The following is a 26,803-nucleotide window of genomic DNA, read 5'->3' as shown; positions in this document are numbered from 1 at the left end:
CTCTCTCTCTTGTTTCTAAAAACCATTCAGAAAGAGAATATTTTGTCGCCGGTTTCTTCCAGATTTGGCCCCACTCGGGAGTTAATGGTTTCTCCAACACCACCTGGCTGGTTTTTGGCTTAACGACAATCGCTCTTCTCTGGTGACACCGTTGGCTGTTGGCTCCGTGTCTCACCATTTCCTCCGATGTTGACAAGGGCTTCTCTTTGGAGCTTTCCTGGCTTTTTTTGATATATGCTTCCTCGGCTTCTTCTATTTCAGTTACCTTCCAATTTAACATCTTATTTCTTTCTTCGAATAGGACCGATTCATCTTCTAGTTTCCTCATATCATCAAAGATGTCTGGCATTTCATGCAGGAAATTTGTTTGGATGCGGTTGTTGAGATAGGAACTTTCAACTCTGAAGTGGAGATTGTTTGGCCTGATCTTATAGCGTTTTTGGTGATACTGATATCAGGGTTTTGTTTGAACCGAGTACTGTCGACAAACTAGTAAAGACAGGAGACGAGTTCTCGTCAGTGGGTTGAGAGAAAGACGTTTTATTAGATTAATGAATCGTTTGATTGTGTTACAAAAAGGGAAAGAAACGGTGGAAAGTAAACCGACGAAAGCTAGTTCGCCGGAGATACAAGTCGGCGAGAGTAAAGATGTAAAACCCTAGTTTCTAGCTGAAAGTAAGTGTGTAATGATTTGCGGATCCCTTCCTCGCTGCCTCTCTCTTCCTTTTTATAGGCGATTGCTCGTTAACCTAACTCGTCTTGACCTAATGAGCCTTTCGTTGATTGGACTGAGCTGTGGGACCGCTGCCTCGAATCGTCGAGTCGACTGCTTTCAGTCGTTTGTTTGGTCGGCTAAAAGCAGTCTTAAATCGAACTGATCGCTCGCGAGTTGGAGAGGATCTCTCTTACATGGTCATGAGTCAGGACAACTATTATATGGGTCTTTTGGGAAGATCAGGTCTATACCCAACAAATTTGCTCTCGGTTAGTGTCGATTTATAGTGCTCCAGCGACAAAGATTTGGCGGTGTGACTGCTTATTTGCTTAATTTACCATCAGCTCTTTTCTTGTGACGTCATGTTCCAGTGTTTTTGATGGTCTGTCAGTTAGCGTCTTCGGCGATGGTTTTTGAAGTCGTTTATGCTCTATGTGTGTCCCTCTTTCCGTCTGTGTTGAACACGTGGTATCGTTTATCCTTGGGTTCTTTTGTAGTCTGGACTCTTCTTGGACTTCTTTGGATCGTCGCTCTTTTGTAGTCTGAACTCTTCTTGGACTTTTTTTGGTTATACGTTTTATGCCTTTAGGCTTTTGTGTAAATTTGAGCATTTCTAATAAAATTTAAGATGACAAAAAAAGTTTACACTAAAAAGTTTTAAACCAATGAGAAATCTTCATGCAAGATAAGATAGATCCGCGAACAACTTCCAATGTTACCATGTTGACTCTACAAGTGGGATTTACATTTGTTGGTTGTCACAGAAATCAGCTGCCTCGTTATAAATGATGATCTTATCTTCAACCGCAACTCGTAGCTATTTTTTTTATTGTAAATGTTATCCTATTGGCTATTGCTATCTTTTATTGTTGATACACATCAAGGTTGCCGTTGTGAATCGCTTCTTTTTCTTTTGTTGAAAAAATGTGGCAGAAAATGCAAAAAAAGTATAGTATCTCGAAAATATACAAATATTCAGATACTACAACGATGGAAAAATGTTTCATTATGGAATTAACTCCGAATTTGAATTGAATTACAAGAAGGATGATCATAATGATATTTGCGGATAAGATCAAGTGTAAGTTAAACGTCCAAATCGACAAACCCTTATAGATTGTTTTCCTTTCCTGTTTAGATAAGAAAACACATATTACACTTTCAGTAGTTTAACTTTTTGACATTGCCATTTCTAGTCGATTTTAATTGGATTTTTATATATCATATAAACACAGACGCAACATCCCTTCTATCCATCTTCTCGAATTGCGAGAGTGTTTACGTAACCTTCGCATTACATTTTTAAGGGGAAAAAAAAACTTTTTTAAATCGAAATTAAATTTCGGTTGTTAATTATCTTATGAGGTAGAGGACAAAATCGCAAAAGCCCCATTAAAGCTGGAGATTTAGTTTGAGTTCTTAGGATCACTCACTCTTCTTCTCTCCCTCAGCGATCGCCGGTGAGATATCTTTTTTGCGTCGAAGAAAATGAGGATTGACGATAACGAAGGCGTCTCCGCCTCCAGCAAGCACCTAGTCTTCGCTTACTACGTCACTGGACACGGCTTCGGCCACGCCACTCGCGTCGTCGAGGTTCCTTCTCTCTCTCTCTCTCTCTGGATCGTCCTGTGTATTTTTCCATCTTCCGTTCGATCGTGGCTAATTTGTGGCATTTCAGGTCGTCCGTCACTTGATCGCGGCGGGGCACGATGTCCATGTCGTCACCGGCGCGCCTGATTTCGTCTTCACGTCCGAGATTCAGTCCCCTAGGCTTAAGATTCGAAAGGTTTCTGTCGATCATTGACTTGCTTACTCTTTCAATGGTTAATGGAAACATAAGGAATGGTTATTGCGTTGTTAGGTTCTTTTGGACTGTGGAGCTGTGCAGGCTGATGCTTTGACTGTTGATCGTCTTGCTTCGTTAGAGAAGGTTTTACTCATTATCATCATCACTTCTATAAGATTCTTATCTTGATTGCATTTTCGGTTTACTCTGGTGTGATGATGGTCTTCCACAGTATGTCGAAACAGCTGTGGTGCCTCGAGCTGAGATCTTGAAAACTGAAGTGGAGTGGCTTCATTCTATCAAAGCCGATTTCGTGGTAATTAATACAATCTCTCGGCCCATCGTTAACGTATCTGGACTTTTGCTTTGTGAATCATCACCTAGAGAAATTTTTCACGTTTGTTAAACACAGGTGTCTGATGTTGTCCCCGTAGCGTGCCGTGCAGCGGCTGATGCTGGGATACGTTCTGTCTGTGTCACCAATTTCAGGTGACACTTTTTTATATTCTACTATCAGTTTTGGTGTGTCTTGTTTGGCCCGAGGTCTTTAGCGGGTTGTAGCCACGTTCTCAGCCTAGCTTTTGTTATCAAGTGTTCACCATCGCTTGATTTGAATAAAATGTTTATAGTGAAACTATAGTTGCGATTTGATTTTGAATTTTGTTTCTTGTAGTTGGGACTTTATCTATGCTGAGTACGTGATGGCTGCTGGATATCACCATCGCTCCATCGTTTGGCAGGTTGAATTTGTTTTTGTAAAGCCTGTGGATACTCGTTTTTGTTAGCTTGTAAGATGTGGTCAGTACTCAATATTTTGGAGTTAATACTTTTCTTCCCTGACATAGATAGCTGAAGATTATTCTCATTGCGAGTTCCTAATACGCCTCCCAGGGTATTGTCCAAGTATGCAACATTTCTAAACTTCAATTTGTTCCTTTTTGTTTTAGAAAAATATTTTCTTTCATTTCTTCCAACTGTGTTCTGCTTTACTGCCTTACCTCTGTTTCCTTGTTATTTCCCAGTGCCTGCTTTTCGCGATGTCATCGATGTACCATTAGTAGTGAGGAGACTTCATAAATCTCGCAAGGAGGTCCGTCAACAACATTTTATTGATCTTATCTTAGTCGGAAAAATAATCCAAATAACATCTATTGCCCCTTTTTGATCAGGTGAGGAAAGAACTTGGGATTGCTGAAGATGTGAATGTTGTTATACTCAATTTTGGTGGACAGGTCTGGCTGTTCTTCCATTTGACAGTTTTCATGATTTTGTTTTTCTCCTCTCTGGTTTTATGTTTAATGTGTTCTACATATTGCGTAATGATTATTTTGGAGTACTGAAAATATCAAATCCTCATTTGTAGCTATGTCGTATTTTTCTCATGTGCAGCCCTCAGGGTGGAATTTGAAGGAAGCATCACTACCGACCGGGTGGCTGTGTTTGGTATCTCTTAACATTCACCCTGCATCTGTTTATGTATACTCCCAAGTTGGATTTTATGCTGTTGTTTAAACTTATCATTATTTTTTCAGGTTTGTGGCGCATCTGAGACCCAAGAGCTTCCACCAAATTTCGTAAAGCTTGCTAAGGATGCTTATACGCCTGATATTATAGCTGCATCTGACTGTATGCTTGGTCAGTATGTAACCTGATCAAGATATAATCAATAAGATTAGATGGTTATGGGTGTTTAAATAGTAGATGTTTCCATGGTTTCAGGGAAAATTGGTTATGGCACCGTCAGTGAAGCTCTTTCGTACAAGATACCGTTTGTCTTTGTGCGCAGAGATTATTTCAATGAAGAACCATTTCTCAGGAATATGCTTGAGGTTCAACCAATTCTTCTTTTCATTCCGACTGTCTTTTCCATATTAAACTCAGTTCGTACACTTTAAATATTTGGGCTGTATGCTCACATTTCCTAGTCACGTTCTTGGGCAGTTTTATCAATGTGGTGTTGAGATGATCAGGAGAGATCTATTAATGGGCCAATGGAAGCCATATCTTGAACGTGCAGTTAGCTTGAAACCTTGCTACGAGGGTGGCATCAATGGTGGGGAGGTAAATGCTCCATCGTGTTTTCACGTATCTCTTAAGCTGGAACATTTTGAGAATTGATGAAGCCCTCTCCTGAATTTCATACGGCCTGTAATTTCACTTTCTTTTTTTTTCTGCACACTGGCGCAATGATAGGTAGCGGCGCACATCTTACAGGAGACGGCCATTGGAAGACACTGTGCTTCCGATAAGGTAAAGTTTGTAACAAAATTTTTAATTTAAATTATCTTGTGCATGGGATCCTTTGATATCATAGCAGCAGAATCATTTTTGAAGAAAGTTATGTTGAGGTTTTCAGTTGGGTCTTTTGTGTGTTACAGTTTAGTGGTGCAAGAAGATTACGTGATGCAATAATCCTGGGATATCAGCTACAGAGGGTCCCTGGAAGGGACATTGCGATTCCGGAGTGGTATTCAAGGGCTGAAAATGAACTAGGCCAATCTGCTGGATCATCACCCACGTTTCAAGTGAACGAGAACAACTCACTGGTGGAGTCGTACGTATTGTTTTTGTGTAGCTATTTTCAAATTTTCCTTTCTTTTTAATTTTGTTCATCCCGTCACTTTCTTGCAGCTGTAGCGATGATTTTGATATCCTTCAAGGTGACGTTCAAGGTCTTTCAGATACATGGACATTCCTTAAGAGTTTAGCCAAGCTAGATGCTATTCATGATTCTGAAAAGGGTATGGAGAAGAAAACCATGCGTGAGCGAAAAGCTGCTGGTGGGCTTTTCAATTGGGAGGTAGCTTATTCTTTTTTCTCTAACTTACTTGTAGCTCTAGAGAGCATTCTACTAAGAGTTAAAACAAAAATTAATGGCCGGAGGTCATCTCTAATGCCTTGCAAAAATCAACTTGAAATTTCCAAACCAAAGGTTTTAATTGGTGCGATCATCTTTCGTAATAAACCTTTTTGCTTTTGCAGGATGAAATCTTTGTTGCCAGAGCACCTGGAAGGTTAGATGTGATGGGTGGAATTGCTGATTATTCAGGAAGCCTTGTCTTGCAGGTCACTTGTGTCTGATTTTTATTTTCGTTTGGCATCTACCGTCGAAGGACTAAAGTTTCAGTAGTTTAACTTATTGACCAATTCTTTAAGTCCATATCTCAAAAACATCATTCTGTCTTGTGTAGTATGTCGTAATAAGTTCCTCCTTCTCAGAGTATCTTCTATTTTGATTGACCTCAACATTTTTCTTATTTATGTTCCCACAACTTCAGATGCCAATAAGGGAAGCTTGTCATGTAGCTCTTCAAAGAAACCATCCCGGAAAACATAGACTGTGGAAACATGCGCAAGCCCGACAGCAAGCTAAGGGACAAGTAGCAACACCGGTTCTCCAAATTGTAAGTAAGAGTATTTGATGGAATTTTTTATATGGACACCACGGACTTTTCTTTTACAATAACTCTGCATTGTCCTAGTTAGCTTAAGCTTTGCTCTATGGTTCTGCTGAGACTTCCTTGCATATTTGTGTGTTTAGGTCTCATATGGGTCTGAGATCAGCAACCGTGCCCCTACCTTTGACATGGATTTGTCTGATTTCATGGATGGAGATAAACCAATTTCTTATGAAAAAGCGAGGAAGTTCTTTGCTCAGGATCCTGCACAGAAGTGAGTCTTTCCTCTGTTATTTGAAGTACTTCTTTTATTTTTCTCCGTTAACAAGGTAATAATATCTTCCAGGTGGGCAGCATATGTTGCTGGGACGATTTTGGTATTGATGACAGAACTTGGCGTCCGTTTTGAGGATAGCCTCAGCTTTCTGGTGCGTTATTTTTTTCTCATCCTTTTAGAACTTATCATTCACTACTGCAGAATCCCTCCTGATTTATCCATGATCCTTTTTCTGCACACACTTTAGTTTAACATGTTCTATGAGTAAAGTCATGAAAACTGTAAAGAACGTTTTCAAGATTTCAAGAGTTGGAATAAGCAATTTTAGGATAAGAAGTTAGCCGTCCTGGGTTTGATATTCCCTTAAGGGAGCCACTTTATGAAGTCTCTCAGTTATAACTCTGGCAGACTATGATCTTTCTGGTACTAGTACAGTCTTTTTGAGTTTCTTAAAAAGCTTCAGACTTTCAGACCTGTGTCTATTATTTTGTTCTTGGTGTTATGCATATATAACGAACGTCAAAGCTAACTGATTCTTTGATTTCTTAGGTTTCTTCTGCCGTGCCTGAAGGTAAAGGTGTATCTTCATCTGCTGCAGTGGAGGTGGCGAGTATGTCCGCGGTAGCTGCTGCGCATGGTATTCTCTTTAACATATCGTCATAAATGAGAGTCATATTATCACGAACGTAGGTGAAAAATCTAGCGTCATCTGAGATAGCTAAGTATACCAAACAGAAACACGGAAATTTTGATTATATGCATCTTTAGTTCTTCCTGTGTTTCAGAAGAAGAAAAATGCATCTTTAGTTTTGCCTATTCCAACAGTTGTTTCATTACATGTGCAGGATTGAGTATCAACCCCCGAGATCTTGCCATACTCTGCCAAAAGGTTTCATGTTCAGCATTATAGTAACTCTTTTCTCGACTCTGTTCAATGTTTGTGTTTTCTAATTCTCTTCTGTTGCCTGCTAGGTGGAGAATCATATTGTTGGAGCTCCATGTGGTGTTATGGATCAGATGACTTCGTCCTGTGGGGAAGCCAACAAACTGTTGGCCATGATCTGCCAAGTAGGTCTTACAAACGCATACGTTATAAGTAAAAGATCACCATGTTTTGTAGGACATATGATATCTCCATTTCTTTCTGGCCATGATCTGCCAAGTAGATCTTAGTTGATTTCTATCTACTCTTGTTTCTAACTTATTAAATAAAATATGTAGCCTGCAGAAGTAATTGGACTTGTTGAGATTCCCAACCATGTCCGATTTTGGGGAATCGACTCTGGAATTCGACACAGGTAGATGGTCTTTCTCTGCCAGTGTCTTCTCTTTTCTCCTCTCAATTGCTATGCCTATAAAAGGCCTCACGCTTAATATCCTCTAAATTATCTAGACACAACAATGTCATTTTTCTTCGTTTACTCAAAAGATTGCAGAGTAACTTGAGCTTTTATATATCATTGCTCAACGCACTTTATCTTGTAGCGTTGGAGGTGCAGACTATGGGTCTGTCAGAGTTGGTGCCTACATGGGGAGAAAGATGATAAAGTCAATGGCGTCTTCGATTCTGTCTCAATCAGTGTCGAATGGTAATGGAGGTAACCCGGAAGAACTAGAGGATGAAGGTATTGAGCTGCTTGAGACCGAAGCTTCACTAGATTACCTGTGCAATTTGTCACCTCACAGGTGTGTACACAAGGGGTTGAAACTACCCATGTTCTCAACTTGCTAAAGATTTGGAACCATTTCAAAATACTCATAGCTCTGATTGTGTTGCAGGTATGAAGCCCGTTATGCTGATAAGCTTCCAGATTTCATGCTGGGTCAGACATTCATTGATGAATACTCGGATCATGACGATCCGGTCACAGTGATTGATCAAAAACGTTCGTACAGTGTTAAAGCTCCTGCCAGACACCCTATATACGAAAACTTCCGGGTTAAGGTCCGTCTTTTGATATTTAAGAGTAATACACATGTAACAATACACAAAATCTTCTTCTGCTTTTGTAATCCTTTTCTGGCTGTTTCATATCATGTGCTGCTTCTTGTGTAGACTTTTAAAGCTCTTTTGACTTCTGCAACATCAGATGAGCAACTTACCGCTCTTGGAGGACTTCTTTATCAGGTATTATATCAAAATTAAGTTATATAAGATAAGGGAATTAATATCTTAATTTTTTTTTTTGTGTGTTTATCCTTTGTTTGGTCTCAGTGTCACTATAGCTACAGCGCGTGCGGACTAGGATCGGACGGAACCAACAGGCTGGTCCAGTTAGTACAAGGGATGCAGCACAACAAGTCTACAACAGATGATGGAACTTTGTATGGAGCCAAAATCACTGGCGGTGGGTCCGGTGGGACAGTCTGTGTCGTAGGGCGTAACTCATTGCGCAGCAGCCAACAAATTCTGGAAGTAAGCACTCTTTGATTCATTATTGATACAATACTTGAGAGTAAGCCCTTGTGTATTAATGGGTTGGTGGTAAAATGAAATTGTTTCAGATTCAGCAAAGGTACAAAGCTGCGACAGGGTATTTGCCGCTCATATTTGAAGGTTCCTCACCTGGAGCTGGGAAGTTCGGTTACCTCCGGATCCGACGTCGTATCTCTCTCTGATTTCCCCATTCAGCCTCTCTCTTCCTAATTTGGTAGACACTTTATTATTATTTGTTTGTCATCCATACGTTACGTTTCTTAAAATCATACCCTTAAAGAGTAAAAAAATAAAATAAATTATGTGGTTCTTTTCAAAGTTAGTAAATGATGCTTGTGTATGTACACTGCAACGTTATTTCTAAACAAATATATGATGCAAAAGCTGTTGTTTAAAAAAAATATATATGATGCAAAAGAAAACATTTACTCTTCACTTACCGAGTTGGTGTGTGTGTGTGAATATGGAAGTAGTAAATACGCTGAGAACAAGTTGGTAAGGTGGCAGTTGGTGGGTTATTGAGAATGGGTGAAGGATTGCTAGCATATCGGTATAGTTCACACTTGCACGGTTCCCAATGAACTTTTTTTCTTTCAATTTTTTTGCTCATGTGACCTTTAATATTACATATTCATGCCTACCACTTTTTCTTTGCCTTTCTAAAATCATTTTTTTTTCTAAATGATGATAGTGTCCTTATTATCTCTATACATCAAATGTTAAAGCTCGTTAACACAGTTTTTGTACACCGGTTGGAGCTTCAATTCTGACCAATTATATTAAAAAATCGAAACTGAGTCTCTATAGAAAAATAGTAAAAGAAGAAGAAGAAGAGAGCAGAGATCCGAACAATATGAAAAGGCACCTGTACTAATAAACGAGTTACCGACATGATTCACGTGCTCAGTTCTATTCTTAGCGTTCTCTTTGGATCCTATGAGTTTTTTTTCAACCAACTGTCCTTACTCTTCCCACTTGTCTTTTCTGCATCCAACCTTGTTCATCAACGTATGCAAAATGCAATGGATTTTAGCTGATATAACCACACCGTCCAAATAATAACAATCGTTTTGAGCTGGGTCTTTTTCTAAATTAAACTTGAGTAGATTTTCGTTAACTGGTAAATAGTTAACAGAATCTATCGGAACTCGGAAGGTGGTATCGTGAGAGCAATGATTTTCAGTGTAGAAAGGTTTGGTAAATCACGTGGTATACATTATGCTGTATTGGACACTATGGCTTGCATCATCAAATCACAGATTATAGACAAGCTGACTACTGTAGTTCTCAATTTTTTTATTCCTTTCTGACGTAAATATATTTGTAAATTTTTTTGGTGTAAATTGTTAAACTGTTAATAAAGAAATGGTAAACAAATGGTGAGAAATAAAAAGAAGTATCGGACACAATCTACACGTTCTTCTGCTTCACTCTAACACTTGTGCCCCTTCTCTTCTTTGTCTTCTTCCTTCTTCCTCCTTCCTCAAATTCGCTTCGTTCACCTTCAGATTCTCTTACCAGACACCAACTCAGATTCACTCCGACAATGGAAACATTCCGAACATTCCATCTCTTCCTTTTTCTCTCTCACTTAATCTTCTTGACGACACACACTACGCTTACGTCAGCAAACTCTCAGATCGTTGACTGTACAATGTGCACTTCTTGTGACAATCCTTGTCAGCCAAATCCCTCTCCTCAACCACCGACTCCATCTCCTCCACCTCCAGTCACCATCACCGCCTGTCCTCCGCCTCCTAGCTCTGGCGGTGGTGGTGGTGGTCCTTACTACTACTACCCACCTCCTTCTCAGTCTGGCTCTTACCGGCCACCACCGTCTTCCTCCGGCGGCGACGGTGGCTACGTTTATCCGCCGCCTAAAAGTGGAGGAAACTACCCTTTTACGCCGCCTCCGAACCCAATCGTTCCTTACTTTCCGTTTTACTACTATAACCCTCCGCCGCAATCTGTTGTATTGTCCGGATCCATAAGTTTATCTTACGGGTTTTCATTTGTGTTAGGTTTTGCTCTTTTTCTCAGTACGTACGTTGCTTATAAATAAATAATACAGGTTAAAGAAGATGATAGAGGTTACTTGTAACAACAAGAAACCCTTTACCCTTGTCTCTTTGCAGGGAAGATGACCATGCATGAGAGATCTTTACGCTGCAGATCCTTTTCACTTCTCTGCTTGTACAAGTAGATATATCTATCATTTTAACAATTTTATGAATGTAGTTTCTTCCCCTTTTTACATAATTTATTTATCAAAAAAAATATTAAAGATAAATAAATGGGGGTTGCCTTTATTTTGGGTTTTAGTTGCTTTTATGTGTTTACATTCCAATTTCAACTAACTATTAGATGCTAAATAGTATGGTTAAAATGACAAACAAAAGCATTTTTCCTAAGGAGACAATAGGACTACTGGATGCTGAAAATAACACCCCTTTTTTGGATACTATTTATTTTTGTTATTCAAAAAGATCAAAACCGCTATAAATGATTTTGGGTCTACATGTTCAACAAGCATCCAATGTAAGTTGATGTTTAATTTTGATAAGAACATTTTTTGTATGGTGACACTCTAGTTGAATTCATGTGTAGATGACTTTTGGTAATATAGAACCTTTTGAATTAATTTTTATATGAAATCGGTTTTAAGTAATTTGAATTTCTGGTTAAAAATGATACACATATTTTAGAATATATCCGTCTGATCTTGAAGAGTTGAAGAAAAGTTTGTGTAGAATTAAACCCTTGACCATGCGGTCAGAGCAGAGAGATCATGCCACGAAGAGCAAAAACACTCTGACTGCTATTTTCTGAGATCTATTAGAATTTTTTTTTGTAATATTTCATTCCCACAAATTTAGCAACCCTTCTTACACTTATGCTTTGACATGCTTATGTTTTATGTTCCCCTTATACACATTTAGCAATCCAAAGTTTATTAATCCGAATGAAACGAGAAGAAAATTAACACAAAAAAATTGAAACGAGAAGAAGAGATTATCGGTTCAATCAGAAACAAAAGCAACGGAATCTAATCAAAACGGTTAGATGAGGATCTAACCCGATCGGAAACTGAAGACAAACCGAAATAACACTATATACTACAGTCCGATCATTGATCGGAATCAAAAAGATAAGTATTTGAGATTTTTATTTTCAACTAAGAGACTCAACAAAAACACTCTATAATGAATAAAGAATTTTAAAATTCACAACTTCAATTTTTTATTACAAAGTACGTGGTTTATCAAATAACAATTTAATAAACCTGATTATAAATTTATAAGGTTTTTTAAAATGCAAAACACCTCAAACTAATTAATACACCTTAGTCATCTCCAACCCAACATTATTTTATTGTGATTTTGACACTAAAACCTTCTACAACCCAATACTAAAATTCACACTATTTTAGTGTATCACTATAATTTCACACCAAAAATTTGGTGTGACATTATTCACCATACTAAAATACTATTTCCTCCACTAAAACATTATTCAAGTAATTTATTAAGAAAATGGACAATTATATAAATGACAAATAAAACTATAAATACATATAATATTATAAAATATATTTTAGTGTAAAATTTTGGTGTTATGGTTGGAAAAAAACTTTTTTTAGTGCTGAAATTATACTTAAATAGTGTGATTTTGACACTATAATAGTGTTATAGGTTGTAGAGCATCATTATCGCTAAGAGGTTTCTTAGAAATATATATATTGTTTTTTGTCTAAAAGAAAAATAATCAAAGGTCGACACGTGTCAGTGAGACCTGTGAACAGTGCAAGAAACACTCCAAAATCAGCTCTTAATTCATAATTCATAATTCATAATTCATAGCTTTTCATGATTGTTTCTTATGGGCTGGGCCTGTCTATATGCAGACTAAGCTATTATTTAAATGTTATTAACCTTGTATTGTATTGTGAAAACAAAAAAAGTGGGTATGAAAATCAGAAAAAAAAATCTCATGAAAATGAGAAGAGAGAGGGGTGCGTGGATTGGGCTGTCTCCATCACCTTCTCTTTTTTTTCATTTCACCCCCAACATAAGCCCAAAAGTCGTGAGCTGTTTTATAGCTGTCCCGTTCTGATATCACGCGCTCCAAGAGCGCGTCCACATGGGGTCACATCGAGTTGTACGAGAGATAAGAGGGAACAGCTGGTATTGTTTTGGGGAATTTTGAAAAACAAAGTGATTCAAATTTCAAATTCACTTTCTAAATCATTGACAAACGAAAAAACCCGAGACCATGAATAAAATACTTAGTAAGCGGCTAAAAATACCACAAGTAGCATGTTTTATAATCTGGTTAAATGCAAAAAAGCTGACTATATTAGACTGAAGAAATAACTAATTAATTAGTAAAATAGCAGAACATTAGCTTGGGCTACAAAAAAAAAACAATTCCGACAGAATTACATATTATATTATGTTAAATTTCTCTAATTTTCCCTCTAATCTCTCTCAAACACCATTCAGACAAAAAAAAAAAGAGTCGAGAAACAAAACTCAACCACAAGAAAGAGTCATGAGAAGTACTGCAGCTCGTTCCTCTTCACCGAGTTTCCTCCACAGCCTCTTCTTCTCCACCACCGATCTCTTCATCGCCGGTACTTTAAAACCTAAATCCAAAAATCGACTTGCCCTTTCCAAACTCTTCTTGTTAACTCTACTGATGAAATTCTCACTCTCTGTTGTCTTGATCTTATTCTTGAAATTTCCTGACTCGCCTTTTCTATTCTTGATCGTCTGGTGGTCGAGAGGAAGACTGTTGTTGGTTTTGTTCTTGATCTTTTTATTATCATCTTGTCTGATTCCAAGAGCTGCTTGCCTCTTCTTCCTGCTCTTGATCCCACACGCATTGCACAATGACTGCATAAAAAGAACAAAACTTGATCAGACCAGAGAACACAAAGTGATATCATCAAGCTAATCACCATTTAAACTTCTTCTATGATCAAGTAGCTTTGTTCTTTTTGTCTATGATCAACATATCAACTACCTAGGTGATCTGATCACACTTATACAGCAAAGCCTACACTTAAACCCACTTGGAACAGAGCTAATAACACAAGATCAACCAACATTGTTGAGTGTACTGAAGTACACCTATGACTAGATCTACAGCAAAGCACAAAAGGTTGATCTTACTTTAGGACCAGCAGGGCCACCACGCCAAAGTGGAGTCTTGTTTGTCCCGCAATCAACGCATGTCTTCTTCGTGTCGCCTCCACTTCCGCTACTGCTACAGTTTCCACTTTCAACATCGGAGGAATCCCCCGCCGTTTCGAGCTTCGTCGTCGTCTTTGTTTCTTCCGTCATTGACATCTATCAGATCAAAAGCAAACAAGACAACTTCAGTACAACAAACTAACGCGATCGACCTGTAAGAAAGGATCAAGCGATCAAAGAAAACTCACATTGAGGAGGATTGAGATAGAAAGGAAGCTCTTTGGCTCCAAGTGACGAATCACAGAAACGAAAGAAATCGTCAGAGAAATGAGAAATCTCTGGCTTGTGAATAAAAGAGAGTGTGATGATGATAAGGAGGAGAGAGAAAGATGCCGCAGAGGAATAACGAATTAACCAAACGGAGATGGTTTTTATAACAGCGGAGGAGGCGGGGACTAAATAAACCCTAGATTTCCTTCTTATAATTACTTCATCGCCCTCGCGCGCGGGATTTTATTACCACTTAGCCCACCCGCCAAAAATTAAAACAAACTAGAAAAGAAGAGGGAAAATTCAATTTTTACAACATTTATTATTAATTTTTACAAAATTAAATCAAATTTAAATTATTTTCAAATGTGGCGCTCAAATTTATTACAAAATTTACAGTTGCTCAATCTGTATGCAAATTGCCAAGTTAATGAAAGAATTCTTACAACTTGATACAATTTTAAATAAAAATAAACATTGGACACACCATATTCGATCAGTTTTAAACTATTTCAATACAAATATAACACTTAAAAGTAGGATCTTTTTAATAATGCCTATAATCCCAGACTTTCCACTTTGAACAAAAATATTGGAATATATATAACCCCTACTTAATCGAAGTTGACGATAAGCATTAATAACATCGATTTATGGGACATAATACTTTGAAAAGAAAAGACATTAGTAATATATAATATATAGAAAAGCGTGCATATGTAGACAACAATAGCCCAACATGACTTGGACCGCACAGGAAAACAGATAGATAAAAAAATATTAACAAAATAAAGAGACGCACCAAGTGGGCTTTCTTTGCCACCACCAATAAGACCAGAAAATGTTTGACCAACTTTTTTATGTTTTTTGACTTTGCAATGACTGTTGTGTAGTAACTAATATAACAAAGCCCCCAGAGACTCACCAAACAACATAACTAGACCACCCAAATTTTCCCATTTAGAGTTCATAAAATATTCCCCCTCTCATTGACTCCTACCCAACTCCCCCAACAAAGCTTATTTTATGACTCAATCCCACCATCTGACCAGACAAGATCAGGACCGACCAAGGCACCCCCATCTGACTTTTAAACACAAGACCAGACTCAAATCAGACCCCATTTAAAACCAGTGCCCCCAAGACTCTTGACCTCCTTTGACTCTTCAATCATCATGCTTAGCTCCTGTTTAAACAAAACCAGACTCGAAGAATTACACACATGATTCACTCTACTCCCACCTACTCTATGCTTTGAGATGCTCAGACATCTGGACAGGATTAGTTTAATCCTACAGTTAATTGAGTATTATTATACCTTCACTTGAAGTTGAATCCACCTGGAGGTGCGGCTGCATCGCTACCCCCAAACTGGAATCCCTGAGCAGATTCATCACCCGGTGGTAAAGTCTCGTCTTCCTCCTCCAACCAGTATGTTTCAAGAATCTTCACTGCCTTCTCATATATCTCGCTGTTGTCATGACTCTGCAGATTCTCAATCTTCTCTAGTCCCTCAGCATCATCGATTAGCTGTGCATAATAGTTTGCATCCCCTGTGTTTCCCGTCACCTTCTCAGCTTCCCCGACTTTCAGAATGTTCTCTAGTCCTTCTAGACACACGGTGATAATCCTTGGATCCGGGCATACCAAAAGATCGCACAGTGGTTTCACGACTCCCTGATCCACCATGTACCTAAACGCACGCAACAAAGAGAATATTTAAGTGATCGTTTGAAAGAGAGCTAGCGAAGATTTTTAAAGGACGCGAGATCAAACAAAGATGGGGATGGTATCAAATAAGCTTACTTGATCTGGTCAGCAGAACCGCCCGAAGTGGCATTTGAGACTGCCCATGCAGCTTCTTTCTTTATATCGAACTCAGCATTTTGAAGCAGATTGATGAGAGGGCCGATCAAACCAGCTTCACATACAGCCTAAATTGCAGAAACAAAAAAGATAAAGAGCAACATAAGCATACAGAAACTCTTTCTTCAAACAACCAAAACCTCTCAAACTAATAATATTGATAACCTGAACAAAAAAAAAAAAATCAATTTTCGGAAATGGTTTACCTGAATCTGGTCCCTGTTTCCAGCAGTGATGTTTGAGATTGTCCAGCATGCTTCCTTTTTAATGCTCTTCTTATGATTCTGAGTCAGAAGACTCAGAAGACAAAGGAGTGCACCATGACTAATTACACACTGCAACAGAAATTCTCATCAGCTCAGAACCAGCAAAAAGAAAAGAACTATCAAAGTAATCGTTAAATATTTGAGTCACGAGACGAGAGCATTATACATCTAAATGTTTGAGAGCATTATAGGCAGGACACCAGAAATCGTGTGCACTATTTCAGAGATGCTTTGTGCTAAAGTAGCTTATGTGAAAAGATGCATGATACTAGCGTCGACCAAATATTAAAAGAAAGATAAATATCATTCCAGAGGTACACCTAATATTCTCAATGTGATTTATCTGATTAGCATGAAGCTATGCAAGTAACTTCTGACAGCCAATAGTCATTTATCATTATCATACTGTTCAAAATTTGGTTGCGAAGCTAGTGGTGTCACATTATTCACATTACTGTTCTAGGAAGAGTGGAACATGCATGCTGGATATATATGAATGAAACTACAGAAGAGCAAGTCTACCTGCGTCTGCGCATCGTCTCCAGTGACGATGTTACCAATACTACGAAGAGCGGGTATAAGCACAGACGGTGACGGATGCCTACAGCAAGCCAAAAGTCAATGATATTCATTAACACATAATCATGTCAAAAGCAATGTAAATTACAGGACTGAAAAGACTTACTGGAGAAGCTCGACAAGTCGAGGAACAACACCTGCCTCGATGACAGATTGGATTTTGTCATTTGTGCCATCAGAAAGATAAGAGAGAGCCCAACAGGCATCCGTTAACACTTCCTCATCAGTCGAATGAATCAGGCGCTCAAGGGCTGGAAGTGCTGGACGAACCTGTTAGAGAACACAGATGTTAAAAATAATCTTCCTTGATCAAATAAGGAAGAGAATAAGACTGAAATGAGAGACAAACCTGGTCAAAAGGAGGCTGTGGCTTGCCCCTGCAGAAATTAGAGAGGGTCCAAGTAGCATTTCTGAGCATGGAGAGTTTAGCATGCTCATTCAACTGAGAGAGCAATGGTAACAAAGCTCCCTTACTCAGTACAAGATCTCTGCACTGTGGAGAATCACCAGCAACGTTCCCTAATGCCCAAACAGCCTGACACAACAACAGGTTAAGAAAATAAACTTCAAGAACATACTTTGCCTCGAGTATTAAAACCATGGAAACATAATTTTACCTGCTCACGGACATCATCACTCTGGGAAGCCAGGAGCTGAACAAAAATGGGAACAGCATCATGTTGAATGACAACCTTCGTATGCTCAGAAGTCCCAGAAGCAATGTTCGTCAGTGCCCAAGCAGCTTCAAACTGAAGCCACACACACACACAAAGTATAAAGAATCTGATAATAAATGTAGTCAAATACAAAACGGATCCAACAAACCTGAAGCTGTGGATAATCCTCCCTCATGAGAAACTCCACAAACCTTGGCACAACACCAGCATCAATCACCTCTTCTATCGGAGGACTACGCTCTGCAACTCAAATCAAAACCAAGGATTCAATTCAAGAAAATTGCAGAGTCCGTCGAATCAAAGCTTAAGTTATACCTATAGAAAGCAATTTACGGAACTGAGTAGTGGCTTCAAGCTGCAAGCTCCTATCATCTGACCAGACTCCACCAACCATAGAAGGCAAGCTCTCCAACTTAATCAAATCAAATCAATCGAAACGAATCTAATTAGTTCCCTATACAAAAAAAAAAAACTAGAAATCGAATCCAGATCCGTGTAGATTATACCTTTTTCTCGACGGATGAAGCAGCAGAAGTGACTTGAGGCAGCTGCGTGGCTTGAAGACCCTCGCGACGCTTCTTCAGCAAGCTCTCTTCGCGCTTGGTCTTACGGATCTCCACCATGTTGTCTTCCCTCCTCCTGCGTCCTTCCTCTGCGTCCACCGCCACTTTGTAGCGGTTACGGCGAACCTCGGTCCTGGCGTTGGGTCTCAGAGACATGGCTACAATTCTTCTTCTTCTTCTTGCTCTGCGCGGGTGAATGAAAGTCAATAGCAGATGAGCCGACGAGAGACTTTGTGTGTGTGTATATGTGAAAAAGTGTATGTATAGGATCGGCGGATAGAGAGAGAGAGAGGGTAAACCCTAGACGAAGTGGAGGGGTACGAGAAAAGAGGAAAATTATTGAATTTCCTCTGCTTTATTCATTCTTTCATTGATTTGTAAATAATGATTCAATTTCGTTGCTTTATTCGTTCATTGATTTGTTATTATAAATAACTTTTAGATTTTTTTTTTATCAATTTTAATGATTTTTGAATCTTACAAGTAAATTTTAATTAATATTTCTAAATTTATAGATTTTCTTTTAAATTTGTGTATTTTATATTTTAACAAAAAATCTAAATGTACTAAACTTTACAATAAAGTAAATTAAATGAATAGCATGTAATTTTAATATATGAAATAATAATAATAATCCACTGTTGTTTAAATTTATATACTAACATGTAAATTTGAAATTAAAATAATAATCCATTTAGTTTAATCTTTTTGATTCTTAAAAATATAAAATTTCTAGCCAACTTGGTTTTGCTTGGTATAGTAATAAGAATTTAAAAGTATATTCGTTTTTGGAGTAGATAAAACACAATCATTAGTAGCCGTAGGTTTTGAAGAAGTGTATACACATAATATTATGTACGGCTCAGACATCTGAAAGAAAAAAAACATGGTTCTGATTGGGTTGGTGGTCTTAGCGGAGTTCGAGGACTTCGTATTTGAGTTTGGCGTTGAGGAAGACGTGTGAGCAATGCTCGTAGATTGGGTTACCGTCTTCTGATTCTTCGTGCGGGTGGAAGCCTCGCTGCTGGCAGTTTCGGATCACGGATACACCTGATGGGTCCGAGAGATGGAATATCCCGTGAGGTGTTGTTTCGTCTGTCCGAGCCATCACGATTGCTACTGCTTCCGGTAGCATTATCTGTCAGAGGGACAAACCCATATGGTTAGACATCTTAAGTGAACATATATATTGTAATGGGAAGTTTGTAACCTGATACGAGTAGTGTGTATGAAGATCAACTGATGACATGAAGCAAGTTTCTGTAGGGTGTGTCTGAAAACAATATGTAATTAGCCACCAGAATATTAACAACTAATCTCTAAAGACAATGATAGTGAATGAGAATTTCTCCTTGACGAGGCTAAGAGAACTTACATGAATCCAACCCAAGGGAAATAAAGAGAGTCTGTCCTGAACTTAGAATATTTCCTCTTCGTTTAGTGTTTGACAATGTACATTAAAAAAATAAAGATAGTCGGAATGTGAAAAGGCTGTCACTAATTGTTATTGATGTAAATTGTTAAGAAGGAACATACAGAATCCGAGGTTGACTCCTGCTTTGGGATTATGAGAGTAGTGATATAAAAAACCCTGTTTTTCTACAAGTGATGACAAGATAATCATGTACGCGAGCACAATATAATATATGAATGCAAAGGTGTGTTCCGTCTATACTCACCAGAGAGCCAGCAAGTACTCCACAAGTTTCTAGATTCCTTTTTGTGTTTGACCGAGCTAGCCTTAAAAAATCTTCCATTATCCGCACAGGCTTCAACAGCAGATTTAAAAAAGGGAGACGACGTTAGTAATGTTTAACAAGACAAAAAAAAAGCAGAAAAACAAGAGCGCCAATTGTAGCAAGTATATGAGATTTAATGGGCATGGATTCAGTTCTTTTACATAAAAATATATTCATATCCCAATGTTCCGTTCAATAGTTTCTGGATTAATCAATGAACTGATCCTTGAGCTCATACAGAGTTAGAATAATCATGGATATCGTCTCAATGTTTTCAACTTGAAATGCATGTTCTTTCTCTCACAGACACCAATTGATGGAAATTGCAAAAGAAATTAAATAAGAAATATCTACAATATACCACATGCAAATGTTGATAAGCACTGCTGCCTTCTTTTTCTTCTAATGAAGGAAGTGCAGGTTCTGGTCTAGGATCAGCTACTTTAGATGGGCAGATTTGGGCAAACTCTTGATGCACTTGGGCAAGCACAGGAGGTGGTGTAGAAACCCGTTAAAAAAAATGGTCGAGAGAACAAAAATTAGAATCTGGAGCCGAGCAATTGGGAGTCTAAGTATCAGGAGGAATATTTAGTTTTGATCATATAAAACTTGACATGATTCGAAGAAAAAAGAAGACTGAACGAACATCAACTTGGTGGTCGAACCGCGGGCGGTAAAGATCAATCGGCAAATTTTGAAGAACGAGGTGGTCGAAGAATTGATCGTGAGTGAACTATGAGTCGAATAAGTTGCTCGACCATAGTCAGAAGATGTCTTAGATTGATCAGACAGATGTTTTGGAAGCATAACATTTTTAGAAGCAAGCACGACGGGAAAACCAGAAATTGGACGAAACCCTAATTTTGGTATTCTGTAATATTCTTCGAAGAGGCTGGAGGATCGGGAAATATTTTTAAGGGATATCAGAATTCATCAGGAGTCTATTAAAAATATTTAGAGCATCAGAACGGGAGCGTAAAAATATTCGGGATTGATCGCGGGACGAAAATTCACCAGAAGGGCCAAAATCGTGCAAATCGACCGAGAAGCTTGAGGTGGCTCTTTGCATGGGTTCAGAACGTGGTGTCAACTGTCCAGAAAGCTGAGTGTCTATAGAGGCTCGAGGTGTCGCCGTGCATGGAAGAAGTCCATGCAGGCTGACACATAGAAGCACGAGGTGGAGCGGCCAAGCGCGAGATGTCGCGACGCATGCAACTGAAGCATGATGATCGACATGTGTGAGGATGTGTGGCACCTTGCATGAGTTCCAACCTGACATCTGGGAGGAGTGGTGGCGTCCTGCATGTGTCCTAGACATGCAGCCAGCCATGTGGAGCACGAGGTGCCACCGTGCATGCGTCCGGAGCCATACGGAGCGACACACGGGCGGCCACCAAACTGAATCTGCTTGGCTGGTGTTTTCTATAAATACCCAGCCACCCCCTTCAGTTTCAGACATCCAGAACACACCAAAGCAAGTTCAAAACGTGGCCAGAGAGAGAGAAAAAAAAAGTGGTCGATTTAAGAGTATGGTCGATTCTTAAGATCGATACTCCACCAAGAAGGCCAGTTCCGTCCAATCGATGATTCTCTACGATTGTGAGACGGAAGCTCTATCCAAATCAATCCGTCCAGGCCAGTCAGTTCCTTTGATGATCAAGTGGAGGTACTGTCCGGAGTTAGTTCAGTTCCATGGGTTCAGATCAGTCGAAGTTCTGCTCGATACTCCGCGGGAAGTCCGAAGTACTGTCTAGGAGCTAGAGGAGGTTCTGTCAGAGTCTAGATCAGTCTGTCGAGGCCTGTCAGTGTCTACATGATCAAGCCGAGGTTCTGTCCAAGACAAGGTCAGTCCAGTCCACTCCAGACGTTCATCTTGGGTTTTGGCCAAGTCCTCTTCGATCAACCAGCTGCTTCTCGCCTAGAACACTGTGAGTTGGCTTGTGTGAATTCCACTTGGAATTTAGGATAGTTTTGTGAGTTGGTTTTGTTTGAGTTCCACTTGGAGCTTAGGTTAGATCGAGTTGCATATAGAGTAGAATGCTCACGTTATTGAATGGTAGAGTCCTTAGTGTTATTTTATATATGGAACCGGACTCAGTTTAGCAAGGGATAAGCTGAGATGAATGGAATTAAGACTGAGTTGATAACCTGATTAGGACTAAGACTAGGATGCATCATGTTTTCTATTCTTACGTGTTGATATGGTTGAGTGCAGGTTCCCATTATCTTTAAAGATAGTTTTTCAGCGGGAGGCTGGACTATCTGGGTAACGGTTTGATTGAGTTTTTTAGTATTGATATTGTTGCTTAGTAGTTAGTACTAAGGGTCTTAGGCCATATAGGCCAGACTACTGGTACTATTAGTTAGTCTCTTAGAGTCGAGTGTTCAGTTAGCATCTGAAACTTTATCTTTAAGTTAGGTTCTAGATTGAGTTTGTGTCGTGTGAGTGTTGCCAACAGTATGTGCGTAACCCCTCCATGCTAGGCTTGTTTGGGGTTGATTAGTGTTTCCTCGCCCTCGTATTCAGCGGGTTCAAGGAAACCCCTTATTCGCTGGATCGATAAAACTCAGAGAGACGGGATCATGGCCTATGGCTGAGTGATTACACGACGGTGTAATGTGGCAGTGACTCGAAGGACTGTGGGCTGTCGCGCGGTGACCCGAAGGACTGTGGTCCGCGGTCGGTTGAAAGTTCCTTCTTCTGGCCTTTGTGGTAGGGAGATAGGATATTGCCGATAGAGAGGAGGAACACGAGCTCACCAGGGCCCAGGTTAGAGTGTTGTGTTAGTGTGTCGTAGAGGGTTATGGAACCCTTGAGTAATGTAGCATCGATATACGGTGTTAGGAGATAGATCGAGTCGTAGTTACTCATAGTATCTTATTATTATGATTGTGTTTGGTTGTTGATTGATTTGTTTGCAGGTTCTGACATTAAGTCCTAAGTCTGGTTTAGGTACCGGATTAGGCTTGGTGTGTATTTGGTTAGTGTAGACCTGATGTTGGCTTGTATGTGTTTGAGGGATTGCTTGTAAAGGGTGGTGGATATTAAAGCTATGCGGTATCATTGGTTGACCGATCATGTTCTTGTTTGATTGCTGGTCGATCGGCTAATGATACTTGTATAGTCTAAGTGTCTAACACTACATGAGTACAAAACTCAGGCGTATATATGGTTAACTAGGGATTGGTTGTTGACTTGTTTTAATGCATGTTCCCGTTACTTGAAGCTAGATCATGGCAGGAGGCCAAATCTAACTTTGTAACGGTTTGCTTAGCCTTAGCTTTTATTGTGCTAGGGCTAGATTGATTGTTATTTTGGGTTGTCTGGGTTAGAGTCTACGTTGCGGGTAGTGGCCGCCAGCTTACTGAGTAATACTAGATTACTCATCCAACTTCGTTGTCCTTTCTGCAGGTCGCTTTAGGTAAGGATGATCGGTAGCTTGGAGCTGGACATTAGGACCGCCGGTGTAGATTTTCATGCTTTTTGTAAACGGCATTGTGAATTGTGTTATGTTGACTCGATTTGGCATTAGGCCGGGCCCAGTCTTGAATTATTCATTGTATGAATATTTCCTAAATCAATAAAAGTATTTGTTTTATATGCGATTCATGAGTACTCTGATATTTGACTAGTCCGGTCTAACACAATGTTAGGTCGTAGTACGGGTTAAAAAGTCTTAGGTCTCGATCTAACGGAAAACGCTAACCCTAGGTACGGGTTGCAAAGCCTTGTGCCTTGACACAGCGGGATGAGTTAGTGGATGAATTGGCTAAGTCGTGAAGTAAATTTTGTGACTTTGACCGGATCGTCCCTAGCCCGTCACGTAGCGCTTCCGGACCATGGTGTTGGGTTGGACGGTCAGTCATGTTCTTGTTTGATTGTTGGCTGGCCGGTTGGCTCAATCATCTCCAATTCTGGATGTTGGACAGTCGATCGGTCATGTTCTTGTTTGATTGTTGGCCGGTTGATCGACCATATGTCTAGGACGGTTCGGGGGTGTTACAGGTGGGGTAGGTTGCTTCATACCCACAAACTGAAAGGGGTCTTCAGTTGCGTCACTGAAAAACTGGGAAGTAACCGCCTCAAAATGTCGCTGCCATCGACCATCATCTTAGGAGAGCACAGAGTTCAACGTTTGAGAATCACTATATAGTGATGTTGAGGAAATGTCAGATCCAGCATCAATCAAACTGTAGATATATGTGGACATGTTCAAAATAGCCATGACTTCTATAACGAAATTCTTAAAAGGTAACACAAGATTAGTATTTACCCTGAATTTTCAGTAGAACCCCAATCGGTATTTACTCGGATACTGAACCTGCCATTCCATACAAAATAAATATTTTTCAGATTCTTTAGAATTAAACTCAAATTAACATTGGATTAGACCAACATGGAAAAATAAAGACTAAGAATATGAGGGGATAGCAAAGATCAGCATTTTCTACTTTTATCCGACTTGGTGCTACCCATTGACTTTTAAGACCATTTGGACCTAGAAATGAATGTCTAGACAAGGTTGCTTGGTTTGGAGGCAGAAAATCAGAAGATCTGCAAGCATAATTAAAGTCTCAGTTACCATCTCGGATTGAAATGGGTAAACACGTTAGTCTAGACAAGGTTACTCATTTCTTGTTCCGATATTCAAAACTAAAGATAAATTCAACCAAACGCAAAAATAAACATCTTCAAACATGATACCATAAACAGAGAAGCCAATCAACATTAGCAGTCAGTCAAATACATCAAAATGGCAAATTTTCTGGTAAGAAACAATGACCCAAACATCTTCAAAATTATTGTGATTGCACAAATAGACAGAGGTCATGCAACAAAACCTGTAACATATATTGTCTTGCATGCCCCTATTTCTCAAGGTTTCCAAAAAGATAATAGCAAATTAGAATACTCACAACTTCTGGAATTGCTGATCAATCGGTGTACGATTTGAAGATGAAGTCAGACTATTGTTATACGTCGAGGATGGTTGAGATGTTGTCTGCATTCAAGGAAAAAGAAAGAAGAAGATAATATTGGTAAGAAACCGCATGGATTTGAAGCTTTAAGAGCATAGATTGGATCAAAAAAATAGAATCTATTTTAAAGTCTTGAACCTTCTTAACATCAGGTCTAGAGCATGGATCTCTGTGGACAGGAGGCCATTCAACAGAATCTGAACTATATGATACGACAGGGAAATCACTTCCAACCCGATGCAATTCATCGTCTTCTCGGTTCAGCTCATCCACTTGCCGGTCAAATTCCGGTTTAAGAGACTCGAGCTCATTGATTACAGACCGCAACCTCTGTTGTACAAAACAAAAAGTTGGCTCTTGAGAACTTTACTATGCCTGTCGAGACTAAAACAACACTTGAAGGCTAAAAATAAAGATACCTGACCTTCCTACTCCCAAGTCTTGCTTGTGAAAGTGATGCCTGGTAATCTTGATGGAGAGGAACGTTTTCAGAAATCAAACTGTAATTAAAAAAAAAGAAAAAAAAACTTGTAGCTCTTTTATGGAAGAGTTTACAATACAAAAAGTCTAAAAAGAAGACATAGTGATCCATTTCTCCTCACCTTGAATATCTAAGAAGCATGATATACAAATCAACAACATTCTTCTCTTCTCGATATATGCTGGCCTGAGCAATGAACAAATCAATAAATCAATTAGCTGCTTTTCAAAAGAGAATCATACAATTGTAACGCTTCATTACAACATATCTCTCTCTCTACAAGATCATTCTCTCTACAAGATCATTCCTGTTTTTCTTCTAATGACTAGGTTCAGACCATATTAAAATTGAAGTATGTCGATTCGAACTTGTGATCTTTTAGATCCAGTCCTAGAGTTTTAACCACTAGGCCAACTCCTTTGGAACCAAACACTTAGGACGATTAGGCTTACACGGGAGGTAGAAATCAAATCACTGATCCAATAAACTATAAAAATCTAATTGATAAGCTAAATTTTGAGATACCCTAAGAAAACCAAATCCTATAAACGGTTAACACTGAACTGAGATGAGGATTGGAATCATCGGTTGTGATTATCGGGGCATACCTGACGGAGAAGATTATCGGCGATGCGGTAGTAGTTACGAGAGAAATATGGTTATTGACCTCGATCTTACGAGCCACCTTGTTCAGATCAATCTTCATTTTCACCCGTATCTGATTTGATTTCAATCACTTCTCCGGCTTTTTATGGATCAAAGAAAGAAAGCATGAGTTATAGAAAATAATCAAACTGTGTCCTTTTAAAAACAGATGTCGACATGATTACCAACGAAAATAAAAATCCGTCTAGGAAACTTATTGGGCAATTTCGATGTTTGACTGAATTTCTAGGGGTGTAATTTTTTTATTTTTTCTGTTATATTACTCAAATTCAAGGTGATAAAAAAAACGAAATAAAACAACCAACGTAATATAATTTTTTATAGAATGATCGAGCAGTTTCAACCAGAAAATCAGAGATTATATATTTGTCTTCGTGGAACATATGATCTTGAATGTGTGTAATCAATTTTGAAGAGTCTTTACATCTTTCAGCTCAGTTTAGAACTTTGACTATGCATGAATTTTTTTAATTATTGTGATCAGGTCTTTACAATATGTCTATAAATTTTTTTGGCAAGTTGAATGTTGATATTCTCCATCTCCTAAATAAGTGTTTCTAATTCTGAATGCAAAGCTGATTTCAGCATATAAGGTTCCTTGTCTCCAATAGTTGGTTTTGTCCAGATGTTTTTTCAAACTTAACCGCAGCCAGTAATTTGAGAGGTTTGATTCCATGATTCATCAACCAAACAAATGTTCTCCAAGCATATGGCTTGTGAGTCAGTGTTACTTAATGGATGTGATGTGCAGGAACAATCACATTCGTTGAGAACCAAGCTTGACACTCTCCTTCTGCGTGTCTGGTTAGATCTTGGGGATCACTGTCTATCTCCTGAATAGTTTATCATTCCTATCTTTTTAAAGATACCAAATTATCGAAGGGTAAGGGCCATATCCAGCTCAGAGT

At 38.9% G+C, this 26,803-nt stretch overlaps 6 protein-coding genes and 1 long non-coding RNA gene across 9 annotated transcripts; 3 read left to right on the top strand and 4 right to left on the bottom strand.

Moving 5' to 3' along the window:
* The first annotated feature begins 1,963 nt into the window (after nucleotides 1-1,963).
* On the top strand, nucleotides 1,964-9,005 carry LOC103870085 (L-arabinokinase). Its single transcript, XM_009148190.3, has 29 exons — nucleotides 1,964-2,308; nucleotides 2,394-2,501; nucleotides 2,577-2,645; nucleotides 2,734-2,817; nucleotides 2,914-2,990; nucleotides 3,175-3,241; nucleotides 3,347-3,404; nucleotides 3,524-3,591; nucleotides 3,671-3,733; nucleotides 3,891-3,944; nucleotides 4,034-4,136; nucleotides 4,221-4,330; nucleotides 4,443-4,562; nucleotides 4,695-4,751; nucleotides 4,880-5,055; nucleotides 5,133-5,301; nucleotides 5,484-5,567; nucleotides 5,780-5,905; nucleotides 6,043-6,173; nucleotides 6,246-6,327; nucleotides 6,726-6,813; nucleotides 7,022-7,065; nucleotides 7,149-7,244; nucleotides 7,398-7,474; nucleotides 7,662-7,862; nucleotides 7,956-8,121; nucleotides 8,233-8,304; nucleotides 8,392-8,592; nucleotides 8,682-9,005. The coding sequence occupies exons 1-29, from the start codon at nucleotides 2,204-2,206 to the stop codon at nucleotides 8,793-8,795; spliced, it is 2,970 nt and encodes a 989-aa protein (XP_009146438.2). The 5' UTR covers nucleotides 1,964-2,203; the 3' UTR covers nucleotides 8,796-9,005.
* On the bottom strand, nucleotides 8,766-26,175 carry LOC103870076 (AMSH-like ubiquitin thioesterase 3). Of its 3 annotated transcripts, XM_033279050.1 has the most exons (8): nucleotides 25,838-26,175; nucleotides 25,351-25,415; nucleotides 25,173-25,216; nucleotides 24,887-25,078; nucleotides 24,686-24,771; nucleotides 24,221-24,323; nucleotides 24,043-24,090; nucleotides 8,766-9,608 (listed from the first exon to the last, which is right to left on the bottom strand). In XM_033279050.1, exons 1-7 carry the CDS (start codon nucleotides 25,933-25,935, stop codon nucleotides 24,052-24,054), a joined length of 627 nt encoding a protein of 208 aa, XP_033134941.1. In that variant the 5' UTR covers nucleotides 25,936-26,175; the 3' UTR covers nucleotides 8,766-9,608; nucleotides 24,043-24,051. The 3 variants fall into 3 exon arrangements, with proteins under 3 accessions (XP_033134941.1, XP_033134939.1, XP_033134942.1); XM_033279048.1 differs by lacking the exon at nucleotides 8,766-9,608 and having other exon boundaries at nucleotides 22,548-24,090; XM_033279051.1 differs by lacking the exon at nucleotides 8,766-9,608 and having other exon boundaries at nucleotides 22,548-24,090; nucleotides 24,686-24,768.
* LOC103870092 (proline-rich antigen homolog) lies at nucleotides 9,606-10,952 on the top strand. The gene has a single exon (XM_009148203.3). It carries the CDS (start codon nucleotides 10,160-10,162, stop codon nucleotides 10,673-10,675), a length of 516 nt encoding a protein of 171 aa, XP_009146451.1. The 5' UTR covers nucleotides 9,606-10,159; the 3' UTR covers nucleotides 10,676-10,952.
* On the bottom strand, nucleotides 12,951-14,344 carry LOC103870102 (GATA transcription factor 17). Its single transcript, XM_009148214.3, has 3 exons — nucleotides 14,057-14,344; nucleotides 13,788-13,964; nucleotides 12,951-13,508 (listed from the first exon to the last, which is right to left on the bottom strand). The coding sequence occupies exons 2-3, from the start codon at nucleotides 13,962-13,964 to the stop codon at nucleotides 13,146-13,148; spliced, it is 540 nt and encodes a 179-aa protein (XP_009146462.1). The 5' UTR covers nucleotides 14,057-14,344; the 3' UTR covers nucleotides 12,951-13,145.
* On the bottom strand, nucleotides 14,710-18,378 carry LOC103870111 (importin subunit alpha-2). Its single transcript, XM_009148226.3, has 11 exons — nucleotides 17,973-18,378; nucleotides 17,782-17,878; nucleotides 17,615-17,706; nucleotides 17,407-17,538; nucleotides 17,139-17,324; nucleotides 16,896-17,059; nucleotides 16,733-16,811; nucleotides 16,151-16,279; nucleotides 15,885-16,012; nucleotides 15,397-15,771; nucleotides 14,710-15,264 (listed from the first exon to the last, which is right to left on the bottom strand). The coding sequence occupies exons 1-10, from the start codon at nucleotides 18,183-18,185 to the stop codon at nucleotides 15,399-15,401; spliced, it is 1,593 nt and encodes a 530-aa protein (XP_009146474.1). The 5' UTR covers nucleotides 18,186-18,378; the 3' UTR covers nucleotides 14,710-15,264; nucleotides 15,397-15,398.
* Nucleotides 18,793-20,266, bottom strand: LOC108871227 (AMSH-like ubiquitin thioesterase 3). Its single transcript, XM_033279069.1, is given in 6 exon segments — nucleotides 18,793-19,167; nucleotides 19,240-19,302; nucleotides 19,405-19,479; nucleotides 19,566-19,628; nucleotides 19,709-19,798; nucleotides 20,130-20,266. Coding segments are annotated over 5 exon segments (507 nt in total). The 5' UTR covers nucleotides 19,787-19,798; nucleotides 20,130-20,266; the 3' UTR covers nucleotides 18,793-18,939.
* LOC117127956 lies at nucleotides 19,301-19,612 on the top strand. Its single transcript, XR_004450997.1, has 2 exons — nucleotides 19,301-19,481; nucleotides 19,568-19,612. It is a non-coding gene; the product is annotated as an uncharacterized LOC117127956 (long non-coding RNA).
* Nucleotides 26,176-26,803: the final 628 nt, after the last annotated feature.

The sequence above is a fragment of the Brassica rapa genome, chromosome A01 (genome assembly GCF_000309985.2).
Source record: "Brassica rapa cultivar Chiifu-401-42 chromosome A01, CAAS_Brap_v3.01, whole genome shotgun sequence".
Lineage (NCBI taxonomy): Eukaryota > Viridiplantae > Streptophyta > Magnoliopsida > Brassicales > Brassicaceae > Brassica > Brassica rapa.
This window is presented reverse-complemented; position numbering and strand designations above follow the sequence as displayed.